The 27,508-nt window shown below is 35.6% G+C and overlaps 5 protein-coding genes and 1 non-coding gene across 13 annotated transcripts; 2 read left to right on the top strand and 4 right to left on the bottom strand.

Moving 5' to 3' along the window:
• Positions 1-3,632: 3,632 nt before the first annotated feature.
• Positions 3,633-3,705, bottom strand: TRNAE-CUC (transfer RNA glutamic acid (anticodon CUC)). The gene has a single exon. It is a non-coding gene; the product is annotated as a tRNA-Glu (tRNA).
• Positions 3,706-3,805: 100 nt separating this feature from the next.
• LOC104741516 (O-fucosyltransferase 8-like) lies at positions 3,806-6,990 on the top strand. Of its 3 annotated transcripts, none has more exons than XM_010462400.2 (10): positions 3,806-4,061; positions 4,323-4,726; positions 4,827-4,904; positions 4,984-5,160; positions 5,252-5,340; positions 5,426-5,543; positions 5,632-5,775; positions 5,868-6,193; positions 6,282-6,522; positions 6,597-6,990. In XM_010462400.2, the coding sequence occupies exons 2-10, from the start codon at positions 4,355-4,357 to the stop codon at positions 6,900-6,902; spliced, it is 1,851 nt and encodes a 616-aa protein (XP_010460702.1). In that variant the 5' UTR covers positions 3,806-4,061; positions 4,323-4,354; the 3' UTR covers positions 6,903-6,990. The 3 variants fall into 3 exon arrangements, with proteins under 3 accessions (XP_010460702.1, XP_087341668.1, XP_087341667.1); XM_087485542.1 differs by having other exon boundaries at positions 3,879-4,061; positions 5,241-5,340; XM_087485541.1 differs by lacking the exon at positions 3,806-4,061 and having other exon boundaries at positions 4,169-4,726; positions 5,241-5,340.
• LOC104741517 (uncharacterized) lies at positions 6,928-9,347 on the bottom strand. The gene is made up of 6 exons (XM_010462401.3): positions 8,741-9,347; positions 8,116-8,317; positions 7,694-7,825; positions 7,500-7,594; positions 7,279-7,400; positions 6,928-7,151 (listed from the first exon to the last, which is right to left on the bottom strand). Exons 1-6 carry the CDS (start codon positions 9,161-9,163, stop codon positions 7,085-7,087), a joined length of 1,041 nt encoding a protein of 346 aa, XP_010460703.2. The 5' UTR covers positions 9,164-9,347; the 3' UTR covers positions 6,928-7,084.
• A 4,830-nt stretch (positions 9,348-14,177) lies between these two features.
• LOC104741515 (uncharacterized) lies at positions 14,178-15,669 on the bottom strand. Of its 6 annotated transcripts, none has more exons than XR_015580511.1 (5): positions 15,274-15,657; positions 15,002-15,154; positions 14,730-14,891; positions 14,591-14,653; positions 14,178-14,376 (listed from the first exon to the last, which is right to left on the bottom strand). XR_015580511.1 is itself a non-coding variant. In XM_087485597.1 (4 exons), the coding sequence occupies exons 1-3, from the start codon at positions 15,382-15,384 to the stop codon at positions 14,763-14,765; spliced, it is 393 nt and encodes a 130-aa protein (XP_087341723.1). In that variant the 5' UTR covers positions 15,385-15,669; the 3' UTR covers positions 14,399-14,637; positions 14,730-14,762. The 6 variants fall into 6 exon arrangements, 2 of the variants coding, with proteins under 2 accessions (XP_087341723.1, XP_087341724.1); XR_015580509.1 differs by having other exon boundaries at positions 14,591-14,637; XR_015580508.1 differs by lacking the exon at positions 14,178-14,376 and adding an exon at positions 14,399-14,485 and having other exon boundaries at positions 14,591-14,637; positions 15,274-15,666.
• Positions 15,670-17,781: 2,112 nt separating this feature from the next.
• Positions 17,782-19,865, top strand: LOC104741514 (CBL-interacting serine/threonine-protein kinase 18). Its single transcript, XM_010462395.2, has one exon. It carries the CDS (start codon positions 17,971-17,973, stop codon positions 19,528-19,530), a length of 1,560 nt encoding a protein of 519 aa, XP_010460697.2. The 5' UTR covers positions 17,782-17,970; the 3' UTR covers positions 19,531-19,865.
• A 104-nt stretch (positions 19,866-19,969) lies between these two features.
• On the bottom strand, positions 19,970-23,212 carry LOC104741512 (uncharacterized). Its single transcript, XM_010462394.3, has 4 exons — positions 22,756-23,212; positions 21,178-22,239; positions 20,347-21,087; positions 19,970-20,274 (listed from the first exon to the last, which is right to left on the bottom strand). The coding sequence occupies exons 2-4, from the start codon at positions 21,817-21,819 to the stop codon at positions 20,230-20,232; spliced, it is 1,428 nt and encodes a 475-aa protein (XP_010460696.2). The 5' UTR covers positions 21,820-22,239; positions 22,756-23,212; the 3' UTR covers positions 19,970-20,229.
• Between the last annotated feature and the right edge of the window lie 4,296 nt (positions 23,213-27,508).

Raw genomic sequence — 27,508 nt, 5'->3', positions numbered from 1 at the left:
GTCCTTTTGAGAGAGAAGAAAGAAGCACTCGGAAAATTCAAGAAGTTTAAGATGATTGCTGAACAAGAAACAAAGTGTGTAATCAAGACACTCAAAACTGATAGAGGCGGGGAATTTACTTCAGCAGATTTCTATTCCTTTTGTGAAGAGAATGGAATCATGAGGCAATTGACAGCTACATACTCTCCTCAACAGAATGGAGTGGTTGAAAGAAGAAACCGAACACCTATGGGAATGTCGAGAAGCGTCTTAAAACATATGGATTTGCCAAATTATTTGTGGGGTGAAGCTGTGAGGCACTCGACATATTTGATTAATAGAATTGTAACAAGGTCTCTTGCAGAAAAAAACTCCATACGAGATGCTGAGAAGAACGAAACCCAATATAGATCATCTAAGGATTTTTGGTTGTATCGCATACACAAGAACAAAAGCCGTAGGGAGAAAGAAATTAGATGACAGGTCGAGACTCTTGGTACATCTAGGAACTAAGCCTGGATCAAAAGCCTATCGTTTGCTCGAACCAGCTAGTAAACGAATCATTGTAAGTCGAGATGTTCGCTTTGATGAAAACAGATGATGGGACTGGAAAAGAATAGGAACAGAGGAAGAAAATGGTGATCCGAAATAGAGGTGTTCGTCTGATCGAGCACGAAACAGAGGAAGAAAATGGTGATCCGAAAGTTTCAGAAACAGAGTCGAATAATGATTTTGTTGAAGAGGAAGTTGGTGTTGAATCAGACAATGAGGGAGATGATGAACAACAGCAGCCGTTGGTACGAAGATCTACTAGACTTCGGGCATAACCAAAGTATTTGGCTGACTATGTCACTCAAGATGAAGAACTGGAGCGTCTTTGGCTGTCTATCAATGAAGAACCCTGAGATTTTAATGAAGCATCTAAAACAGAAGTGTGGATAACAGCATGTAAGGATGAACTGGCATCAATCGAGAAAAACAAAACTTGGAGTCTAGTTGATCTACCATATGGAGTCAAGCCGATTGGTTTAAAATGGGTGTTCAAGATAAAAAGGAACTCGGATGGAAGTATAAACAAACACAAAGCTAGATTGGTGGCAAAAGGGTATGTTCAAAGGTATGGGATTGATTATGATGAGGTCTTTGCACTTGTGGCTCGCATGGAGACAATCCGGTTTATTATAAGTCACTCTGCATCGTATGGCTGGAAGATACACCATTTGGATGTTAAGACAGCTTTTCTGAATGGAGAATTAAAGGAGGAAGTGTTTGTCACACAACCAGATGGTTTCTTGGTCAAGGGAAGTGAGAGGAAAGTATACAAGCTGCACAAAGCTCTCTATGGATTAAAGCAAGCTCCTAGAGATGGAATGCTAAGCTGCATATGACTCTCAAGGATATGAAGTTTCATAGGTGCTCTAAGGAACCTTCACTATACTTTAACAATGAAGATGGAAAACTCCTTATAGTGGCGGTTTATGTAGATGACCTGCTTGTTACTGGATCTTCACAGTCTGCGATTTGCAAGTTTAAGGAGAAGATGACGACTAAGTTTGAGATGAGTGACCTTGGGTTACTCACTTACTATCTTGGCATTGAGGTGAGACATCTTGAAACAGGGATTATGCTGAAACAAGAGAGGTATGCTCTTAAAATATTGGAGGAGACTGGAATGAGTGAATGCAACCCTACTCAAGTACCAATGGACATGAACTTGAAGCTGTCAAAATCACAAGGTGAAAAATCCATTGAAGGACTCGAGTATCGCAGAAGTATTGGTTGTCTCTCATACCTGTTACATACACGGCCTGATCTTGCTTACAGTATTGGAGTTTTAAGCAAGTACATGCAGGAGCCTAAGGAGTCTCACAGAGCAAGCTTGAATCAGGTTCTCAGGTACCTTCGAGGGACATGTTCTTTTGGTCTCTTCTACAAACGAACGATGAAGATTTGCTTTGTGGGTTACAGTGATAGCTCGTATAGTGTGGACTTGGATGATGGGAAGAGTACCACAAGACATTTGTTTTATCTCGGTGATTCACCAATTACTTGGTGTTCACAAAAATAAGAGATTGTAGCTTTGTCTTCTTGTGAGGCAGAATTTATGGCCGCTACTGAAGCCGCAAAGCAAGCGATATGGCTGCAAGAACTACTTGAAGAGGTAACTGGTGAGAAGAGTGAGAGGGTGGTCATCCGGGTTGATAACAGGTCGACGATTGCGCTTACTAAGAACCCAGTGTTTCACGCGCGTAGCAAGCACATCCACACTCGGTTTCACTTTATCCGTGAATGTGTCGAGAGGGAGCAAGTTAGTGTTGAGCATGTACCTGGGAGTGAGCAGAAGGCTGATATTCTGACTAAGGCTCTTGGGAGAATGAAGTTTAAAGAAATAAAGACTCTAACGGGAGTGTTTGATATGAGTGAAGATGAGCTCAAGCTTAGAGGGGAGAATGTTGTTGTAAGCTTGAAGTAATTAGGAGATAATGTCATGTATATTTAGGAGAAATCTAAATATACATAAGGATAAGGTCAATTATATTTAGTAGGATCTAAAATATATATTTGGGAGTTATCCAATTGGGTTTTGGCTTTGGATTCTCCATATAAGGAGGTGCTAGTTTGTGGCACAACTTATGTGGTTTTTGAGCTTACTGCTATTGGAGAGGTGATTTTTAAATCCATATGAAATTGTAAATTCTAAAAATCAAAACACATGAATTTTGAAATAACATGTTTTATGCTTGGATTTGAATCCTTCTATTTTATACTTTTAAATCCATACAAATTCATTTAAAACATACTGTGGATTTTGAAATCCAAAAACAAATCATTAAATGAATAACATGGGATTTTAACAAGTATTTGTAAATCATAGAACCAATAACACATAATTTTGATAAGTAGTTTTAAATCAATGATTGAATAACACATGATTTTTGTTTAGATTTTTAAATTCATTAAAATCATAGAACCAATAACCCCTCTAAGGTTTTGAGTATTTTCCTTAAAATTAATAAGAGAGATATTCTTATTAAAGCACTTGTGTTCTATACATGGTTTCTACATATTTGTCGGATACTTGGGATTTTTTTACAGTGATTAATGGTGTGGTAAAACAGATGAAGACTCAATGGTTATAGATTTTAGAATGGCTAAGTCATGTGGTGAGAACAACATAAAGGAGAGCATAAAATGGTGGGCTCGTTCTGTAGCTTCTAAAATTAGATGAGAACCAATCTTGCTTAATATTTTTTAAGATTAATCTCTGGTGATATCTATATTACTATAGTCTTGTGTATGTATAAATTTTGAGATTAGTGTGTGATTGTAAAAGCTTATAACATAAGTGTATCGAATGGGAAAAATCTAAAATGAATGAGCCTGAACAAAGTAGTGTAGCATTACGACTCTATAGTCTATAACATCATCACCATTTCATTTTATTCTCACAAAAAAAAATCCCTCATAAAGTTACTGTTAAAATAGTTTCCACACTCTGTAGTAGACATGACGTACCTAACTTCTAAGCTAAAATGAAAATATACGCAATCTAAGCTAAAATGAAAATATGACCTGTGAAAGAGACCACCAACAAAAAAGAGGAAAGTAGTGTTCGAGTGAGAAGTTTGGATAAAAAAAAACAAAAAAATGATCTCCGTTGCCGGGGCTCGAACCCGGGTCTCTCGGGTGAGAGCCGAGTATCCTGACCAGCTAGACTACAACGGATTGTTGATAATCATATCCTTTTAAAACTAATCAACAGTAAAAAACAAGTTTGCGTCACAAGTCATTCTTTAGGGTCTAATGCTAAAAGAAAAAAACCGTCAAGGGTCAAAAATTAAAAAAGATAATATAAAAATGCAGGAGTAATAATTTCTTGAGATTCCTGACAGATTTATGATCTAGGTATTTTTCTTAAACACAGTTTCAAACACACGCAAAAATAAAGGATAGAAGATTCAATCGGTTCGGTAATGGAGATCGGCAACGATCGACGAACGAGAAAGCAGAAGAACAGAAGCTCTGTTCTGGTGTAATTTGTTGACAAGTAGCTCTCTCCATACCCAATCTTATTCTTTAAGGTTTATGTCGTGGCTCTTCTTCTCTTATCTATTCAACCTTTTCTTTTTTTTGCCTTGCGTTTTACTCTTCCCATTAAAAAAAACTGAGATTCCTCAACAACTATGTTAGCTTCACTTAGAATTAATTTGTTCTGTCTGGATTTCTCCACACTTTTTTCACCAATTGTCATATTTTATTATTGAGAATTTTGGCTCAATCAATTCTTTAATTGGTTCCCTTACATCGAGAGAGTTCTTGATTAATTTTGCATTTCCTAATAGTCTATGAGGTGAGAGAAAGAGATAGTAGATTAATGGGGAAACAAGATTCACCAAGAAGTCCTCGACCCGGAACGATAGATAAAGAAGAGAAATTTGGGAGGAGAAGTTTGGATTCTTTATCTGGAATTGATCTCTTACTCGGTAGAAGAGTATATGGAAGTGAAGTTTCCAAGGCGCCAGGATCTAAACATGATCAAAGCTGTGGAAGTAGCAACAAGTTTAGTTACTCTTGGAAGAAGCAACATTCATGGCTTCGTAGGAACTTCAAGTCTATACTAATGATGATCTCAGTCACCGGTTTCATTTTCTGTATCGATTCAATCATGGTTTCGATCTTTCATTCAGATAGTAGTGCCGCTGCGGTGCAGAACATTTCAAGGTTGAGCAATGTGACTCTGCATAAGGTTTGAAAATAATCCATCTTCTTTATAATTCTTTTTACAATAAAGTCCATCGTTATTGTTTCTTATCGGCTTTATTCCCTTTCCGTGTTTGTAAACGAAGAATGATGGAACTCAAGATGCTTCACCAGTGCAAATGTATAGCCGTCTTCTAAACTTAGCTTCAGATTCTCTTGCAAAGGTTAGTGAAAATGTAAAACATTAGATTTGTTATGTGTTTGAATCATTATAATAAATTCTGTTACCAATTGTGTTACAAGAACGAATTCAAACCCGATTCACCAAATTTCCGAGAGGAAAGATTTTCAAAGTCATCACAGTGGGAGCCTTGTGCTGACAATAACAAAGCAGCTGTGGCATTAGAGAGGTCAAGAGAATTAAGCAATGGTTACATCATGGTTAGTGCAAATGGTGGCCTTAATCAACAGCGTGTAGCTGTAAGTATATGTACCACACTAATAATTAATTAGATTATTTGATTCATCAAGAAAGTATGTATATATAGTGATTGTGTTAGTTTTCTTGCAGATCTGTAACGCTGTTGCAGTTGCTGCTCTGCTCAACGCGACGCTAGTTCTTCCTCGGTTTCTTTACAGCAATGTATGGAAAGATCCTAGGTATCTTAAACTCATCAAAGACTTCAAAACTCATATAAAGAGTTTTTTTTTGTTGATTACTTGATATTTCGTATATTAATTGCAGCCAATTTGGTGATATATACCACGAAGACCGTTTCATCGAGTCTTTGAAAGATGATGTGGATATAGTAAAGGATCTTCCACAACATCTAAAATCTACTGATAGCAAGAATCTTAGCTTGGTATGTTTTTGCATTCTCTCTTTTTTTCTTTTCTCCGGTTTTATGTATTGGAGTTTCAAAATCATAATGTTTGTTTCTTTCTTCATAGGTTACTGATACAGAGCTTGTAAAAGAGGCAAAGCCAGTCGATTACATCGAGCACGTCCTTCCTTTGTTAAAGAAGTATGGAATGGTTCATCTTTTTGGATACGGGAATCGCCTCGGATTTGATCCATTGCCTTTCGATGTTCAGGTGCATATATATATAAAAGATGATGTATATATAATTAGAGTACACTCACTTTGGTTCTTAGAAGTGATATGTTTTCTTTCTTTGGTTCTTAGAGATTACGATGTAAATGCAACTTTCACGCGCTGAAATTTGGGCCCAAGATTCAAGAAGCTGGATCTCTGTTGGTGAAACGGATAAGAAGATTCAAGATATCACATAGCAGACTGGAAGAAGCATTGCTTAATGAACCTATGGCGAAAAATACTGTTAAAGGAGAAGAAAAACCATTGAAGTATCTCGCTTTACATTTAAGGTTTGAGGAAGACATGGTTGCTTACTCTCTTTGCGATTTTGGAGGAGGTGAAACCGAGCGTAAAGAGCTTCAAGCTTACCGAGAAGAGCATTTCCCTCTTCTCCTCGAACGTTTGAAGAAATCAAAGTAAGAAACAATTCAAAGATATAAAAGCAACAACTATTCCTTTTCCCTCTTCAGTGTTCTTTAAATCTTGTTTCTTATTTTTTTGTAGGTCTGTTTCTCCAGAAGAGTTGAGAAAAACGGGCAAGTGTCCATTAACACCAGAGGAAGCAACTTTAGTTCTTGCTGGTCTTGGATTCAAGAGAGGAACATATATATACTTGGCTGGTTCTCAGATATATGGAGGCTCTTCTCGTATGCTTCCTTTAACAAGACTATACCCGAATATCGTGACCAAAGAAACTCTCCTTACACCTCAAGAACTCGCACCATTCAAGAACTTCTCTTCTCAGGTAAAAGTTTAAACAATCTTGAAGTCTGTTCTTGCCTAGACTTCATTTCGATGTTTCGGGGATCTGTTTTGCAGCTAGCTGCCCTGGATTTCATAGCTTGTGCAGCATCAGATGTCTTTGCAATGACTGATTCTGGGAGTCAACTATCTTCCCTAGTGTCTGGATTTAGAACATACTACGGGAATGGTCAGGCGCCAACATTGAGGCCTAACAAGAAGAGGCTTGCTGCAATCTTATCAGACAGTGAAACAATTAAGTGGAAGATCTTCGAAGATCGTGTGAGAAAAATGGTAGAGGAAGGTCAAAAGCTTCGTTTTAGACCTTACGGACGCAGCATTTATAGACAGCCGAGATGTCCTGAGTGTATGTGTAAATTTTGATCCTTTGAAACTAAAACAACTAGTGTTTGGTCTGAAAATTTCCTTTAGTACAAAAAAGAATGAAGGCACCGTATATCATTGATTCTAAGTTTGTACTCGCTATTAAACATTGGACTTAGAACCTCCTTAGAATTTCTCGCTACAAGAATCACAACATATAACAGAATCGTCCTGGCTATGTCTTAACTTCTTCTCTCCAATTTCCCCTCGGAAGATCTCCGTCCTTCCACCTCTCGTCTCCGTTGTTGCCTGTATAATTCAGATATATAAACACATAACTTCGATTAACTATCAAATGATCATCTCCGACTTATCTACTGAGGAGTGGCTAAAGATTCTATAATTTTATGAATAAACTATAGAAAGAACAACTTACGCAAAAGCTGAGTATCCAGAACCAGCACTGGTAGCAGATACAAGAGCTACATTAGGCCGGATTGAGGATAGGGAATCCTGAGTCCCGGCTGCTAGAGGAGGATTCTTTACGTCCCCATCAACCTGATTTAATCATAAACACATGAATAAAATAAGCAAAGAACAAAGTAGACCGCAATCATCATAGAGTCTCATTCTAGATATTTGGATCTGATAACAAACCTTATCCCATTTGGATTTCTTGTTCGGTCTACCATCACGAGCAGCGATTTCGGTTGGTATGGAAGGCAATCCACTAGGAACTAAAGCTGGAATACCTGAACCAAAAATTCAAATTCCAAAAATCCATCAAATCTTGCAGAGATGTAGCTGAGATATATAACGAACCAAACTGACACCTACTCATTTTTACACACCTGGAATGGGGATGTTAGGCTTCTGAGCAGCAAAAACCGTACCAGGTTGAGAACCAACAGAAACAAAGTCAAGCTTTTGGTTCTTCTTGCTTTCTTGCTCCTTCCTTTCCCTCTCATGCTTCATGTCAACTTCTGTAATTAACACATAAATAAGGATCGTTATAAAGCATTAAAAATACGCAGAACACAGAATATGGTAATAACTAGCGACCCATATCTTACATGGTGAAATACTAAGTTACAATGACTGCATAATACTGAACAGAGTATCGAAATTATGGCCAAATATATTAAAGATGCTTCTTACTGCGACAAAGAGTCTTGAAGTAGAGGAACAGTAGAAGAAATAGATTCAGATTGCTCTTATTAATCTTCTATAAAAGAGAACAAAAAAGGAAGAAGCTACTAGAAAGTGGAGTCACCTAATGCATCGCAGAAGTCACTTGGATCATATCCATTGGGGTCGAATACATCTTTACTGAAACAGGAACCTGCCTGATCAATGTCTTGGTAACTTACGGCATGTAAAAGGAAGTCTGGATTCCTGTACTCCTTTCTATTCCGCACTTCTGCATTGAAACTTTTCCCCATCTTTTTCAAGCTCAGAAACTTATCTATTTTCCTCTGCAAACACATCCGAAAAATATGTATCAGACCAAGCTCTGTAACTAAATCACAAACTAATCAGCTTAGAGGACTGTTATTTGACTTGTATCCAACCAGAAGTACCAAGAGACCTCAAAGGATACACTGAAGAGTTGTATATATCTTGCTTACATTCATGTCTACAAACCTCTACAAGCAATGATTCAGTATAGATTGCAAATTGACCCAGAACCAAACCCAAAAACATGAACCTAAATTTAAAAGATAGAAACAGTAAAGCACTAATACGAGCTCTAAATGAATCACAAGCAGCTTAGAGGTATGTTATATCCAACCTAAGAGACCCCAAACAACACACTAATAAGTTCTTGCCTACATTCATGTCTATAAATTTCCATAATGAGAAGTTAAAAACATGATGATCATCATCTAGAAACTTACTTGCAGCTCCTCAGAGCACTTCTCTCTCGGCGGAGGCGGAAGAAACTGATCCAGTAAGGCATCACTACTTTCCCCGAAAGCATCATCAGCTCTCTCACCATCCGCAATTCGATTACTCCAATCAGCTCTCGGTGATTCATCGTTGTTATCAAGTGACCGAGGCGTCGCATGAGCACTAGAAGCTCCACCACCATCTAACAACCTCGGCGTTCTAGAATCTTCTCCTCCTCCTCCTCTACCTCCTCTCTCTTCATCCATATAATTCGCTTCTTCTACCTGATCTTCTTCGATTCGTTTTCCACTCTCTTCCTGATTTATCTGCTCTTCTTCTTCTTCTTCTTCCTCGGCGTCTTCCATCTCTTCGTCATCCTCATCACTGTAAACAGATAGTAAAGCGATTCCTTCAGACTTCTTCGGACCCATTAGAATCTGTTTAAGATCAATTCGATATTAGGATCAACGGAGGAATTCGAATCCAATTGCAAGAAGGGATTATAAATTTGTGGGGGAAGAAGAGAACTGTAGGGTTCTTCCAAATTGCGACCCGAAGTTTAAGATCCACCGATTCAGAAACCCCCAGTTGGGATGTTATATATTTTAAAACTACGTCGTTTTATTGATTGGAAATAACTATAAAATGACATCACTTTAAAATCCATCGTTTTTTTTAATTAAAACGTCATCTGAATCATTTAAATAAAAAATTCTTGTTTTGGTATGTCATATAATAATTTGAAAATGGCAACTAACTCTACTTTAAATTTACAATATTTCAAATATTTAAAATAAATAATCAATATTATAATTATTTTTACTTTAAAATAGTTTTTCTGTTTTTTTTCTTTTTTGTTTGGCAAAATTCGTGTCAAGTTCCACGATTTAGGTCGAAAGCGTATCAAGTTCGAAGATAGAACACATCTTGTCTCTTAACAACATCTCAACATAACTTTCTTTCAAGTATAACTGAAAAACATTCATGAACAGAGTATTACATATGTAGTCTTTAGAAGTTTACCTCAATTATGTCTCTCATGATGTTCCTCACATAAAAGGAGCCAATGTAATTATGGTAGTGCTAACCAAGTATTGTATGTCATTAATTATTATCATTTCATTTTCGCCCAATTTTGTTTCTAAATAATTAACCTTTATGTTAATTAATATTTATACTTTGAAACACTAATAAAATCCACTATATCATAATTTTACATTCAATTTAAGTTCAATTTAATTCAAATACTATTGATTTCAAACCCAAAGTAAAATATTGCTCTAGAGGGTTTGGTGTTGCTCATATTTTACAAGTGATGCTTACTTATACATCTGATCATATTAATGACAGCAAAAAAGAGTATAAGGTAATTTTCATGATTTGTTTTAAAATATAAAAGTAACATTGCTTTTGTTCCGATTGAGTTTAACTTATCATTATGAGCTGAGAATGGTAATCCATACGTGAAATAGGTAAAGCATTTTTGTTATGAAGTAATACAAATCAATTTCAGTTTTGTTAACAACTTTTATTTTCTATTTTTATCCCCTTTAAATATATAATATGTAATTTTATTAATAAATGATTTACTTTTAAAAAGTTTTTTTTTTCTTTAATAATTTTGTTGCCCATACATAGTAGTACGGGTTGGATACTAGTATATATATATAAAGTCTAAACTTATCTTGATGTAATGAATTGAAACTATTATATATTTTGATAAAGCCATTTGAAAATTTACTATGAAAATTTACTATGTGAAATTTAACAATAACATATGTCAAATTTTACTGATTTTGAAGACCTTAGAAGAGGTTAATATGATATTGTTTTTAATTTTTGAATCTTCAAAATTTCAAACGTAAGACAAAATCAGAAAACTTAGGTGATAAAACAATGTTGTGTTTGTTATGTTTACAATATAATGTTCTTACCTTTTAGACTTTGCATTATGTTATAAAAAAATATATAGAACTATGTTTTTTTTTATCAATACATACTTTACATTTTGTTTAGTGTTCATGCAAAACTGCTATATATATATATATATATTGTAAGTTTTTGTAAATTTCTCTAGGTTTTGAGCTGGGGTTTGTATTCAATAATACAGTACTATAATATGAGGTGTCAATTAAAGTAATAAATGGAATATCTCATCGACCGAGATCGAATATATGGAGCAAGACATTCATCTTTGAGCAAAAAAAAATAATTTAATTTCCCTTAATTATGTGAATCATTTTTGTAATCGTGTTGGGGATTATCTAGCTAAAAATTTGTATTTAGTTGATGATTTCTATTCTGGTACTGTTAATCCGCCTATAAAATTAGAAGAATTGATGTGTAATGATTTACATAATTAATATATAACTATTTGACGAAAAAAAAATCAAAAACTAGTAAACAAAAATATGAACAGTCGTGTGGCCTAAATAAGCTCCGTCGCTTCTATGAAAACCCACAAGTTGAATTAAAATTTTAAATTATAGTCTATATATATATATTGTCACACCTAGAAAACTATTCTTCGTGTTTCAAGGTATAATTGGAGTTTTAGTATATTTTTAAAACTTAATTGAACAATTAGTACATTCACTATTTAAAATTGGCAAAATACACACTTTCACTATTTACTACTATTTGAATCACTTCTTAATCCTCTACTAATCATTTTATTTATAAATGTGCCATTGAAATTAAATATATATATATATATATATATATATATTTATTTATTAAATTACTCCTTGAATCTAATAACTAAAATATTATTCAATATATATTTTTTTTTTTAATTTTTTACGAATACAAAAAAATATGTGTTTTTTCTTTATATTTTGATATGCATTTTGTGTAATGATATTTGATAATGTTAAATATTTTTTATAAATTTTGTATCCGTACACTATATTAAGTGTACAGGTGTGTGTACACATTATAATGTGTACAAATATCAAGTGTAGTAATACACAAGTTTAATCCGTTCAGTTCATTTAGTGTACTTATATATATGTTAATATAAATGTTTTTATCCGTACAACTGATATATAATATATTCAATATGAATGAAATAAAAATATTTATATGTGTGTAATAAATGTGTACACTAAATATGTTGTACGAATGTCTTTTATGCATCTATTCTTTTGTAATTTTACACTACTATACTATACCCCACTTTTTTATCTATCTCATATCTCTTCTATTACACAAATAGTAAAACTCATCTATTTCTATAATTATAAATAGTAAATGTACTACAATTCCAATTAAGTTTTGAAAATATACTATTTTGCCAACAAACCCTTTATAAATTGTAATTTGTAAAGATTGGTTAAAGTTAGCAGTGGCTGATGATTATGTGTTCTTCCTTAAGCTTATGGATATGGTTATATAAATGATACTTCAACGAGTGTGTTTTCTTTTGGGACACTTGCAAAATTGGACCCCTAACTTGAGTCAATTGCAATGTTAGACCCCTCTTTTTCTCTCTCCAATATTTGCCATTTTCTCCCTATTAAATCCTTGGTCATTCATTGTATTCACAAAAATGCCATTATTTCTGATTTATTTGAATTTCTTGCGAAAATGTTTATTACATCTATATCCTTATCTTCTTCTTTTATTTACAGTTGTGCCACCGCCATCTATTTTCCAACAACCATGAACAACCAAATTTGAAGCTCTTAAAGCTTCAACAACCTGAATTTGTAAGCTTAAATAACACTCAGTGCTATGAAAACTTCATTTTCTTCCATCTTCTCTTCATTTTAATCCAAGAAAATTTGCAAGTGCATTTATCTTGTTATATGTCATGATTCTTGGATAGTGATTAAATTGGTGCTGGATTTCTTTCGTGGTGACTAAAGAAGACGTCCTCGGTGCTTGACATTGCGAAACAACCACATATAAGGTTATTTTCCGGTAGATTTCGTGATTTTCCTTGATTTTTTTGCGAAATTAGACTTCATTTGTTAGTCTAACCGTCATAATATCATGTAAAGAATACTATGTGGTTAATTTTGCAATTGAAAACTTATCGAGTTTCGAGCCCGTAGACTGAAATTTCAATCTCCTTAATTTCATTTGAAAACAAAAAAATATGGTTTAGACTGCATTATAATCTTTCCGTGAGATACTTCATTTGCAGTCTACTAAAGTGTATTTTTACAATTGACCAAATTCTTGACTTTTTAGTTATGACTGCCGGACGAAGTCTTCTTAGGGTAATAAAATAGTAGACTTCTATAGTGGCTATTTTTGGGTTGACCAAAATATAAAAGCATTGACCGTAATATTATTGGTATAAAATTAATTAGTTGACTGCAAAAGAAGTCTACTAATTAAAAAATTAAAATGTTGGTTAACCCCAAAAATGACCACGACAGACTGCAAACGAAGTCATCATTCCTGGAGACTTCGTACGTAGTCTACTTGCCGAAAGTCAAACTTGGTCAATTGCAAAACTAACCACGACGAAGTTTACATTTTCTTGTTGACGGATAGATGAAGTTTACTTGTTAGACAGAAATCTACTGTAAAGTCAATGGGTTGGTCAATTGAAAAAATAACCAGAGTAGACTATAATCGAAGTTAATTTGTTGAAACTTTCTAAGAAGTCTACTCTGTTATATGTTTTTAATTGCAAAACTGACCAAAAAATTAACAAAAGAAGACAACAAAAGAATTCAACTATCCTAGTAGACTTCATACGGTGTCTGCTTTATTAAATTATAATTGCAAAAATAGACCACACAAAATAGACTTCAAGGGAAGTATCTTCATAGAGGCTAGTTTATGTCTAAAATGTTGACATCAACATGAAGTCGTCATAATTTGAAAACCAATTTATTGCAAATTGGTGAATAATTTTTAAGATTTTCTTCGATATATGTTATGTACTTGCTTCTATATGTTTTTGACATGATTATATATTATACATATGGAGAAATCAAGTTTTTGGTTTTCTTAGGGAGTTAGGTCATTAACTTAGACTTATTTTGGAAGTTAACATGTTGGAGTTCTGTGTGAAGTTTGTATAATTGAAAAAGTTTTTAATTGAAATTTTTTATATTTTTAGACTTTGAATACATTTTTAGAGTTTGAATAATTTAATTTGTATATATGTTTTTTTATAAAATGTGTAATTGATTTATCAAAAAAATAAGAAAAGGTCTACCATCCTTGATTCACCAAATTTTCAGTGGATTTTTCTCCCCAAATGATTGGTGGCGAAGAGAAAAAAAGGGTCATATATATAAGAGCTGTTATGAAGCAAGCTTTCGCAGGGATCACAACTGAGTCATCTGAGTGCAAATTTGTTTAATATAAAAACAACTTAGGTGTTGATTGGTTGTTTGTTTTGCTGATTACTTGATCAATAAACGTAGTAGACTTGCTTGTTTGTTTCGCTGATTACTCGGGGCTGTGCTCAACAATTAAGAATTTAGCATAATGAAGTAATTTGACATTATTTTTTTGTTCGTTTTTGCTTAATGTTTCGAATCGTTTGGGTTTGAGTAAACTATCAGTCAACCACAACAAGCGACTTATACTCTTCTCTATCTATTACAGCCTCCCTGATCATCATAGGGTCAAACTTGATCACTTTGACATCGTCGAAGAATGAGAATATTGCCTTGAACTATAGGAGGCACGAAACAAAGTGATCAAAACTTTAACAGACACTTTGAGCAATCAAATGCAAAGTCTATATTAACAAGTAGATATGGATACTTCCCACCACCTGTGGCCTTTTGGAATGATCAAATAGCATACAAATTAGTAAAGAACATACATAAATCAACTACAACAAACTGAAATCCCCACTGCAACATAACGATCATCAGCTTTGTTACCTTAACAGATAGATAATCATGGACTGCACCATTCTGATGCTGAACACCTGAACAAATTTACCTCTGTCAGTGAAATAAACACAGGAACTCACCATTCCAGGAATCAGAGGCTAAAGATCATAAAAAATCAAAACTTTACCAGAGTGTTGAAGAATATTGAATCGAATAAACTCTAAACAATCATCAATCTTTCTGGTCTCAAACTTAGCGAAACAAAGCCCTCCTTTGACAACAGAGCAACCATTACGAGACTCTTCTTCGCTTCCATTTGAAGAGAAATACACAAGCTTGACCAGAGTCCCTACCAAAAAACTCCCACCAATCAATTCCGGTTAATTCGAGACGAACCCAAAAACGAACAAATCTAGAAACGAAACAAAGCAAAAAAAAAGAGCCAAATTTTGGGGTTACCTCCGATGTCGAGAGCCAAATGAGAGATTTGATGGAGCTAGACATCTGAATGAAATGACCAAAGATATACCCCGCATGGCGACAAAGCTTTTGAAGCGCTACTCCTTCCTTCACTTCTCCTTCATCATTCTTCTTCTTCTTCTCCTCCCTCATCTGCAATCACACCATTTCCTTTACCGCAACATCATTAATAAAATCCAGAACCAGTTTGCAAATAAAGCTAAAAACTTTAGTCATTGTTGCTTGATAGAAAAATCGATTCTTTATCCGACCAAAGTGTTCGGCTGTGCGCCGGCGGCTTGAAGCGAAGCAGATCTTTCCCGGTTTTGCTCTATCATCAGCTGCGGTAATACCGTCGGTGGCGTCAATATCATCATCGACATTGTCGTTCAAATTCCACCAGATCTGGCTCTGATCTAGCCGCCGCTATAATCTTCAGATCTATCAAAATAATAAACCACCCACACATTAATACACTGATTAACGAGAAGCAAACAACAAAGCATAAAAAAAAGAGACATAGGAGAAGACAAAGAAAAGAAAAAGAAAGATGATTATGATGATGATTCGATGAGAGATAGATTTTTTCGGTTTCAAAATCGCTTATCGCGAGAGAGAGGTAGAAGGTGGAAGAGGAAGAAATGAAAATGATTAGGGATAGAGTTAGTGAAAATTAGGTATATATAACTCGCTTAATTAAAACTGATCGGTTATGTGTCCCGCCAAACCGAACCGAACCGGAAACCGAATTACCAAATTAATTTCGCCGATCGGTTTGTTGATCCTCTCACAGATGCTGCCGAAAACCGAATATCTCGGTTTAATCGGTTCGGTTCTCTCAATTCTTACCGAACGCCCATGACTTATTAATAGTTGATGGCATAACAAAGTCAATCACCAATAGTCTACGATGAAGTCTACTTAAGCAAACTCTAAACCAAATAATTTTAACCTAATCAATCTTTCCTTCCTTAATTTGACTCGTTTATATGTAAATTTATTTTATTTTATTGCAGGAAGACTATGTGGTTATTATTTGATCAATAGGATTATCAAATTATTTTTTAATTTTTTTTAATTAAAATTTAAACTATAATTAAAGAGTAGACATATTTTTATGTCTTCTAGTTGACGTTAATTGGAATCGACCTTAAATAAATCTAACTAGACTTTTTCCGGGTTACATCTGTTATTTTGACTTCTGTTTTTTGTTTAGTCGTAAGGGAGTTAACTGTAATTTCAGCACCTTTAATAGTTATGTTTCTCAAATATCGAATATAAAATCTACGGTTTCATTCAAATACAAATAAAAGTACAAAAAATGCAATTGTCCCTTTTCTTTTCCGGAGAAAACACAACCACTTTGAGATATTCAAATGATAGCAACCTCATATAATAAGCTAATCAACAAGACGTAGTTTGATTTTTACTCGGTAATCCTTCGTTTGTTAGTCGAAATCACATGTCAATATCACAAACATTTTCTTTTGTAGATATAACATCTTTTTCTAAGTCATTTTAACACTAAATCAATATCCATATATATTTAATCAACAAGTAATACGATGGTTAAAATCGAAAAAGTGATCTACTTCTCTTATAGAGAACAAAAAATGCCTAGTTCTCTAATTTTTTTGCAAAAAGTGCATATTTCTCTAACTAACTCTTTCACTAAAACTAAACTTATGTGGCAATATATATATTTTGTTACTAGTGATCTGAATTTGAAGAAAATTCATACATATAGCAAACTTTTTTTTGTAAGAGTTTATAAAGAAAACACTTTTTTTGCTAAGAATGTATAAAGAAAACATGATTACGAAGATCTGGATAATATTGAGTGTTAACGTCAATTCGTGACCACGAAGATCTGGTATAGAACTTTGGAAATAATATTATTAAAAGAACGGGAACTTATGCAAGGAATGGAATTTGGTTTTGGTCGGCGATGTGAAGTCCACGAACTCACGTAAGCACCAACTCAGCAACACCTGGTTCTCACAACTACCATTCGTTAAAGATCTAATTCATATGGTTATTATGTAGGTTGTCACAAAACAAAAGTTCATATACAAAAGATATATAAATTTATTATTAGATGTGCGAAAGGAAGATATATAAATTTATTATTAGATGTGCGAAAGGATGGGATAACGAAAAGCCAAGAAAAGGTAGGGATTTTTAAATGTCTAAAGTCAGGTGACGCGTGACCGTGTCGTAAGATGGCAATGATCTATGAGTCTATGATCTGCTGATCGATCAGAGTCCTTTTAGTATTGATAAGTTCTTTCTGTTATCTGGCACTACAGATATTACAGAATCTATAAATATTATAGCGACAAAATCACAAAAACCATTGGTCACTGCAACATTGATGTTTTGATTTGTAAAAAAAATATTTCAAAGGTTGTTGTTCAATTCAAGATTCTATTTATAATATCAAAGGCTGTTGTTCAACTAATTTATTGTGTAAGCTTAATCTTTCAAGGCTGTTGTTCGATAATTCTGTAACTATTCTTTGAAGATTAAGTTGAACTTTTTTTTTTCGCTGACTAAATTTAATATTATAGCAATTTTTTTTTTTAATAAAATTGTTGTTTTGGTGTATAGCGTGCTAGTTAAGCTAGTACAATAATTCATTAGAAACACGTGTAAATATGCTGGCAAAAATAAAGACGGATTACTGATAAACTCAGACCATATCAAATTGTAGAAAGCATATACTAATTCAAACCAAAACCGTTATAAAACAAGACAAAATTAGGTAGGCCAAACATTAACAACCGGCCAAAACAACCAAATTCTATTTTATATTTTCGTCGTGCAGTTTCATTTTTGGTCGTTTTCACGTTCGGCCAACCAACCAACACAAAGGAGACTCAAACGGAACAAACAAACAAACCAACCAACCAAAACCCCAAATACAAAAAAACCCAAACCAATAAAAAAACTTCTTTCTTTGGTCACGGATGGATCAAGCCTTGGCTAAACCACCACCGGTGGTCACCACCGTCGTCCCAGATCCGCCGCCACCACCACCACCAACGCAGCCGTATGTTCTACGATACATGGCGGATCTTCTTGGCCGGATTGGTATAAAGGACACAGACAAAGATGGTAACGTCAGCCCACAGAGTCCGAGGAGTCCTAGGAGCCCAAGAAACAACATTCTCATGGGAAAGTACGAGCTAGGGAAGCTTCTTGGTCACGGAAGCTTCGCTAAGGTTTATTTAGCTCAAAACATAAAGTCCGGAGACAAAGTCGCCATTAAAGTCATCGACAAGGAGAAGATCATGAAGAGCGGTTTGGTTGCTCACATTAAACGGGAAATCTCGATCCTCCGCCGTGTTCGTCACCCTTACATCGTTCACCTATTCGAGGTCATGGCGACGAAGACAAAGATTTACTTCGTTATGGAGTACGTTCGAGGCGGTGAGTTATTCAACGCGGTGGCTAAAGGTAGGTTGCCGGAAGAAACGGCTCGTAGATATTTCCAGCAGCTGATCTCCTCTGTTTCGTTCTGCCACGGGCGCGGTGTTTACCACCGTGACCTCAAACCGGAGAATCTTCTTTTAGACGACAAAGGGAATCTTAAAGTCTCTGACTTTGGTCTCAGCGCGGTGGCAGAGCAGCTTCGACAGGACGGGCTCTGCCACACGTTTTGTGGGACTCCAGCCTATATTGCACCCGAGGTTTTGACTCGTAAAGGGTACGACGCAGCGAAAGCTGATGTTTGGTCTTGTGGAGTGATCTTGTTCGTGTTAATGGCTGGTCACGTTCCGTTCTACGACAAGAACATAATGGTTATGTACAAGAAGATTTACAAAGGCGAGTTCCGGTGTCCTCGTTGGTTTTCGTCGGATCTTGTTCGGTTATTGACTCGGCTTCTTGATACGAATCCGGATACTCGGATTACTATACCGGAGATCATGAAGAACAGATGGTTCAAGAAAGGTTTCAAACATGTCAAATTCTATATCGAAGATGATAAATTGTGTAGGGAAGATGAAGATGAGGAGGAAGAGGCATCATCATCTGGACGGTCTTCGACTGTTTCAGAGAGCGATGCGGAGTTCGTTATGAAAAGGATGGGGGTAGGGTCAATGCCAAGACCAGCGAGCTTAAACGCGTTTGACATTATATCCTTCTCTTCAGGGTTTGATCTGTCTGGCTTGTTTGAGGAAGAAGAAGGAGGAGAAGGGACGAGGTTTATATCAGGTGCTCCTGTTTCAAAGATCATATCGAAGTTAGAAGAGATTGCGAAAGTCGTGAGCTTCACTGTGAGGAAGAAAGAATGGAGTTTGAGACTAGAAGGTTGTAGAGAAGGAGCAAAAGGGCCTTTGACGATTGGAGCTGAGATATTTGAGCTGACTCCATCTCTAGTGGTGGTGGAGGTGAAGAAGAAAGGAGGAGACAGAGAAGAGTATGAAGAGTTTTGCAACAAGGAACTCAGACCGGAGTTGGAGAAACTAATCCACCAAGAAATTGTAGTAGACGAAACATTGAATTTGCCCTCCGATATTGAATAGTAACAACGAGGAAGGCTGAAAACTGGGAGATTACTACTAATTATTTATTCGTTATTTTTGTTCTATGTTTATGTTGATGATGGTGTAAACTGGGAGATTACAATGATCTTCAAGATTGACGTTGATTTTGTGATCTCCGTAATCTCTTCGTGAGTGTGTGTGTATATATAAGTGCTAATGTAATGTGAGTGATAGGAAGATGAGAGAAGCAATTTAGACGATTTTTGCTGGTCATAGAGCCAGTTTGTTGGTGGATTGCTCAAAAATATTGTATATATATGTAAAGCAAGAGATGAGCTTAATGAGAAGAGAATACTATCTCAGCCTTCCCTTTAGTTTAACTGTTATGTTCATCCTAAGCTTTACTAATTGCTTAGTTAGAGTTCTGTAGTACTCTTTGTGACATTTTTCATCAGATAATAATTAAAACACCTCAATGTAAAATAAAAAAAAAAACAAAGTAGTTAATAAAGTGAAAACTCAGTGTGTGAACATAAGGTTCATCTATTAGGTAAACTCACAAATATTGAAGCTGCACATGTAAATCACTCAAGAGATTTGTGGGTATAGATTTTATAAGGTTCATACAACAATCACACCGGTGAATGAATTGGTTATATGGATTATGGACTACTGCTAATCAAGCTGAAATGCATGTATTAACCTGGTGATCCGGGGGAGGTCAGATCTTGAGAAGCTTCAAGCGCAAGTTTTGGATTGATGAGATGTATGAGCAACCAGTTCCTGCAAAAGAATGAAGTAATTAGTATCTTCTTGCTTAAGCATATTCTATATGTGAAAATGAGAGATGCTTACTTCGGAATATCGGCTATGATCTCTGTGCATGTAGGAAGTCTTAACAATAGTTTCCCACTTAGTAACGTTTCTGTAGTTTTCTGTAAGATCCTGCTTTTGGGGGTTGAATGAATATCTACGTGAATGGATCTGAGAGGCGGCTACTGAAGGCAGATTATGACAAAGCCAAGATTCAGAAGGCTTTTTGGGGGATGGTGGTGCAAGAAGTGACCAATCTGAACCACTATTGATTTTTTCCAACTCATCACCCTTCACCATTTCACCACTTCTAATACTTATATTCTCAAAAGCTTCAAGGTCATGATTAGCCTCTGGTTTCTTTCCCATGTCTGCTTCCTCTGGAGAGGTCATGGCATTTGAGTTATACTGATCCTCAGTCATGGGATCATTCTCGGTGTCTACATATACTGTCTTCTCCAAGAGTGAGCTTATCGAACCATTGCTTTTTTGGTAGAGTAACTCTTGAGACAAGCTTATGTTTCTAGTATGCTTACTCAACCTGTTAGCTCTCAGGTTCTCAGTTTCTTTACGAGTCTCAGGGAAACCAACAGGGTGAAAAGGAGAACTATTGCCTGTACTGCGAAAAGGTGACATACAGCGAGTGTGTCTGTAAGGAGATGAAGACCTACTTGCAGGAGAAAGCAAGTTTGATTCAGAGTTAAACTTCTTCCCAATGCTTGAATGAACCGGTGATTGAACTTTACCACTCAGCTTGTGTTTAGAAACTGAATCAAGAGCCAGCTGGAAAAATGTACAACAGCTTATAGTCAGTGAGTGTCTATATAATATCTATAAGGGGACTAATAAAAGTTCAAAGGACAGGAGTGGAACCTTTTTGACAGATTGGAATCGAGATTTAAGTTGAGAAACCTTGCTTGACTTCACTTGATCATGGCTTGGAGATGTCATAAGAGAGTTGTGTTTGGCTTTAAAACCAGGCACAGTATTCAGCATGGTTAGAGAGTCTTTAAAACACAATTGTGGCAACATCCCACAACCTCTCTTTGAAAGGTAGGCATACTCAGAACCTCCATCATCATCATCATCATCATTGTTCTCACTTGCTTCATCATCTATGTCTTGGTGGTGATAATAAGATGGGACTATAGACTCATCATACCTATTAGGAGTTTGCTGCTTCTCCCCAGGTACTAACTCTCGCATCTGTATCGTTGGTTCAGGCATAAAACTCGATGGTTTGCGATTAGAAGCATAGTGAGGCTGCTCCACAGTCATGGCTTTGGCAGCTGGTAAAAACCGGTTCAACATAAACTCCCAAGATTGAGTGTCCTCACAACTTTTTAGTGGTTTCTTGGTCTCAACAACACCATATCCACTCACACCACTAATGCTGTTGTTAAAAGAAAACGAGTCCTTTGGAGAGAGTGTATCACGAGCATCAGAAAACACATCATCTTCATCATCCTCTGATTCTTCAACTTGTTTACCTTTTGAACTCTGCAATCTTGTCATGTTTCCATCAATGGCTTTACCCGGTGGACGACATGGTTTATAGACTTGTTATTCTTCTTGCGTCAAGTCACAGACTTGTGTTCTGAAATCGTTACCCTTTAATCTCCCAGGAGCTTGCTCCCAAGTGAAAGGAACAGAGGCAGGTTCAGTAACCTGATCCAAACCCATCATCTCTGGGACAAGAACTGGATGACATTCACTTGTCTTAGTAGAGTCATAATCAGTGAAGTTATTACTCTTGTTTCTACGCACAGAGACAGCTGATGTGTTCTGCATCCGTCTTGTTGAAAGAAGAGGTACGTTGTAGTTCAGTTTCCTCTCCGCCATTAGTAAGCAAAGAGCAGTGTTCAGTTTTCGTTCTTAGGATATGGCTCACAGACCAACGAAACTCATTGATATACCAAGTTCTCTAGAACAGATCTGACACACAAAAAAACAAACATAACAGTGTTCAGTAATCTTGAATTTTATCCATACAAAAACCACGTAATATGAAGTTGGTGGTAACAAACAATAAAGAATTTTGACTACTAGAAACTTCAAATTTTTAATATAATAATGCTAACGCAAACGCAACACCGCTAAATAAATTTGAAATCTAGCCAGGAATAATATCAAAAACAGACCCGTGACATCAATCATTGTAAGGATATGCACAATTGAGTACTAGACACAACTAGAAGATTGTGATGATCTCATAATCGATGTAATTAATTAGCAGAGTTTAGATCAATCAAATGGATAAATTAATGATTAGGAAAGTTATAGTCGATAATCAACTAACTAAACTTGTTTATGGATAAATCCATTCAACAAATCAAAATTTTCCAAAAGAAAAAAAAAAAAAAAGCCTTAAAAGCTGGAAAATTTGACAATAACGTTACTGGGAAGAAAAGCACAGATCGGAAGAAGCAAGAATGGAAGAAAGTAAACTACCTTGGAAGAGAACCGTAGGAGGAGTCTAGGAGACACTTGAGATAAAGGAGAGGAATAAATAGGCTTGAGAGTTAAAACTTGAAAGGAGACTGAGGAAGACTTGAGTAAACGTAACAGAGAGAGAAGGTAAGCTTTTCTTCCTTTTGGTGAGTATGTGCCGTGAAGATGACGGAGAGAGGAAGATGGAGACTGGAGAAGAAAAAGGGAAAAGGTGAAGTTTAGTCACGAGGTGATTGGTGCATTTGGACTCTTCTTCTTCCTGCCTTTACTTGTATTTACTTCACTTTCTCGTTCACTATTGGTCAAAGATCTTGTTTTGCCTCTATGCACATTAATAGAGGTGGCGGTATTTAACCAGATTTAACCGAAAGCGAACCAAATCAAACCAGATTCAGTCATTTCTTGTGACCGAGACCGACCTTATATAATCCTTAGTAATTATGAGGCCTTTTCACTTGTTACTTTTGCATTTTCGGGGAATTATTTAAGGTGTGTACCGACACATTAGAGAGAATGATGGAAGCAAAGAATTTTTGGCGTAACCAACAACAACTCAAATTATTTTCAATCATTTAGTTATATAATAGATCGGTTGAATTGAATCAGTTAAGAAATACATACATTAGAGTTTTTTTTTTTGTTTTTTCTGATAAAAGTGTGTACACTTGTCATCATAACTTCGGAGAGTTTTGGATATTGTTATACAAGTGATGACATATGCTATAGTATGCTTACATGATGCAAAGTTTGTATGATTTTTTTTTTTCTGATATTTATAAAATATTTAATTCATATACACAATACCATAATAATCAAATCAGTGAAATTTTTCCATCACACAAACACAAAAGAGAGATTATGGTAATTTTGTTTGTGTGTGTTTGTGTGTTTAGTAAAGGGATAAAACGATTGGCTAACTAACACTCTTAGTCAGCAGGCCGCTTTCGAACACCGTTGCGGCGTTGCCCCCTCATTAACGTATTATTGCATGCTAAGTGCCAAATGCCACTCTTTTTTTTTGCCAACTGCTGATTTTTTTTTTTTAAAGTTCTATTACTAATTCTTAGAAAACAAAGAAAATTAGTTAGATTACACTAGACAAGATAAAATTAAGTAGATGAAATTTCGCTTAGGTATTTGGTAAAATTGATTGAGATTTGAGACGGTAGAGGACATGGAGAGTGATTTTGTTTATTTAGAAAAATGGATTTTTGGATAATTGGATTGTATATGATAATAATTGACAAAAAATGAAATTAAGAGTGATTTGCAATTCATTTGTTTATATAGTCTTCTCTCCCTCTATCACAATCCAATCACTCAAAAATTTGTTACCCTTGACTAATTCTTCAGACATAATAATTAAACAAAGTAAAAGTCGAAAGTTATTATCATCATGCAATGGAATCCCATCCCATACTTCAATTAACATATGGAAATTTAGGAGATTAAAAACTTTTTGAAACTTATTTTTGTTTTTTGAATTAACAACTTTTAATTGGTTAATCCTATTGAACTATAATATATTTAGTTTGTAGGTGCTAAGAATTTGAAGTTTAAACCAAAGTTTTCAGTTAGCAAACAATAATAACAAATTATATAGCCACAACCGTGATCAATACAATAAAAGTTGGATGCGTTGCTCTTATTGTCTAACACATCAGCTTTAATATTCAACCTGGTGTTGACACCTCAGAAAAAATCAACAATCTATCAAATTAAAACAATAATACAAGTCAGCTTTTTTTTCCTTATGTGGATAAAGCATATTCGTTGGTCGTTGGTTGATATACGCGTCCCTTACTTCTACTATTCGATTCTCTGCGACTATTTCATTTGTGTGAAATTGAGATTAAGGAGTTTTAAAATTTGTTTTGCACTTTTTGTATCGTGAATCTCATGTATGGAATTGGCGGAAACCCCTAATTTTGATTGTGGGGAAACCTTTGTTCTTTTTGGGTTATTAGGACTTCACTACAAGAAAACACGCTCTTTGCGATGGAAATCTGCGACGGACAAATGCCCTCGCAAATTTGCGATGAATTTGCGGGTCATTTGCTACGAAGACGAGGACCCTCGCAAATCTATCGCAGTCTTGCGACGAATTAGCGAGTAATATAATCCATAGCAAATTTGCGAGGGATGTGCGATTAATTTGCGAGAAAAAAGTTGTCCCTCGCAAAAGGTCCCTCGACAATCCCTCGCAATTTTGCGAGGGATGTGCGATTAATTTGCGAGAAAAAAGCTGTCCCTCGCAAATCTATCGCAGTCTTGCGACGAATTAGCGAGTAATATAATCCATAGCAAATTTGCGAGGAAGAAGCGAGGGATTTGTGAGGTCATTATGGGTTTAGGGTTTAAGGTTTAGGGTTTAGGGTTTGAGCTTAAGGTTTGAGCTTAGGTTGAATTCTGAAGTAAAGTTCCCAGTAAACATCAAGAGACAAATTTTTTTCGAGATGAATCAACATGTGTAAAGAAAACACATAAGATATATATATGTAAATCAAGATGTGATTTACTTCCATTATGAACATATAAGACCAAGTGTTAAAGTGTTTTGATCAACAATTGCAATGTAGAGTCCATAGTCCAGTAATCACCAACTATATGAACAATGAACTTTCCAAAACATAGGAAAAACATGAAATTAATAGAGATTGTATCATTAAGAAAATAAAGTTGATACAGAAGAATATATACACTTGTGAGGGATGTGCGGTTGATAAGCGAAGATTCCCCACAAGAGCCTCGCAGATCACTCGCAATTTGCAAGGGATGTGCGATTCACCCTAGCTAATCCCTCGCTAAGTCCTCACGGTTCCCTCGCAATTTGATATTTTACATGCAAATTAAAGAAGATCATTACTAACCAATATTGCATCAAGAGACAAGACAAGAAACTTTGGAGGTTAATTTCCAAAGCATAGGAAAAGCTGAACTTAGCAAACTAATAACATGAACTTAGCAAACTAATAGTATGAACCTACTTTAATTTTATCTACACATAACAAACTATTTGTATATACACCTAATAGTTTCCATTAATTGTCTACTCATAGCAAACTATTTTCATATTTTGTAGGAAAATATGAACTTAGCAAACTAATAATATTGGATCAATAATTGCCAAAGCATAGGAAAACTTTCTTTAGCTTTTGATTGAGTACATTTTAATGAGGATGATCTTGGTATATAAAATGAATTTGATTATAAAAGTGCGAGGGAGTTGCGACGGATTTCTTACTTGGCCTTGCAGATCCCTCGCAAAGTTGGTGTATTTTAATTGGTCAGTTTGTCGGTTGTTGCGACTTGGTTGCGAGGGATGTGCGAGGTTCCCACGCTAATCCCTCGCAAAGTTGGTGTATTTTAATTGGTCAGTTTGTCGGTTGTTGCGACTTTTTTGCGAGGGATGTGCGTGGTTTCCACGCTAATCCCTCGCAAATTTGGTGAATTTTAATTGGTCAGTTTGTCGGTTCATAGTTATTCCGTCGCAATATTTACTAGGGATTTACGAGGGCACAAAATATTTATATTTACTAGGGTCTTCTCCGGCAAACCCTTTGTCTTCTCCGTCGAACCTTCGTCTTCTCCGTCAAGGTATTAACCCTAATATCTCTTCGTCTTTTTTTCTATCCTCCTCGTCAAACCCTAATCTCTTCAATTAACCCTAATTTCTTCAATTAACCCTAACCTCTTCAATTAACCCTAATTTCTTCAATTAACCCTAATTTCATCTGTTAACCCTAATTTCATCTATTAACCCTAATTTCATCTATTAACCCTAATTTCATCTAATTTCTCTTAGATCTGATTAAATTGATTTTGATTTTCTTATAGATGTTAATGGAAACGATTACACAAGGTTCCTGTCTGATCAAGGTGTACCTGCTCCCACCGGTTCTAACCGTATACGGACTCCCACTGGTTCTAATTCTCGCCGTTCAACCTCACAACCACTACCTCAGACACCGTCTTATCATACTCCTTCTCCTTCATCCTCTAATGTGAATCTTGGCTCTGGGGATCATCAGGAGGTGACTCCACCTGCTCGTTCGTCGTCTACAGGAGCTTCTACACGTCTCAACAATCTTACACTGGAAGAGTTGCTCAATAGTCCTGGGCGTGGAGGTTTAACGAAGCTTGACCCACGTCGACCTCCAGGAACTGTCTGGTAAGCAATGCTTTAAAGTTTTTAATTTCATGTTGAAATCTGATATCTGCATGTTGAATGATAGTTACACTTAATGATAGTTGCATGTTGAATCCGAATCAGTCTTCATGTTGAATCCGAATCATTCACTCCTTTTATTTTGTATTTTGTTTGGAGGTTTGACCAAGATTCCTCTGTTGCCGCTACTGTACGAAGCATCTTTGAAAGAGATTTCAAAGAGCCTCATGCCAATTGGACACAAACGCCGACTAAAGTGGTAGATCGTTGGTATGAATCTTTTGCGGTAAGTCAAATATATTTTGCTACTTTACAATATGTTTTGTATGTCAAGTTTAAGCATATACTAATTTACTTTTTTGTTTTTTGGAAGCAAATATATAATTGGGACCGTTCCATAAACGATAGAGTTAGGAAGGAGTTTGAAGACAAGCTTAAGGACAGGATGTGTGATCAAGTCTCCAGGTGGAAGTTAAAGTGGAAACTGAAAGGTGATGAGGCAAAGCCATGGTGGATTGATCCTCAAGTATGGGGTGGTCTTGTTAAATATTGGCTTGATCCCAAATCAGAAGTCAAGAGTACCAA

The sequence above is a fragment of the Camelina sativa genome, chromosome 14, assembly GCF_030686135.1.
Source record: "Camelina sativa cultivar CO46 ecotype springtype chromosome 14, ASM3068613v1".
NCBI lineage: Eukaryota > Viridiplantae > Streptophyta > Magnoliopsida > Brassicales > Brassicaceae > Camelina > Camelina sativa.
Note: the sequence above shows the minus strand (reverse complement) of the source record. Positions and strands in the feature narration are given on the sequence as shown.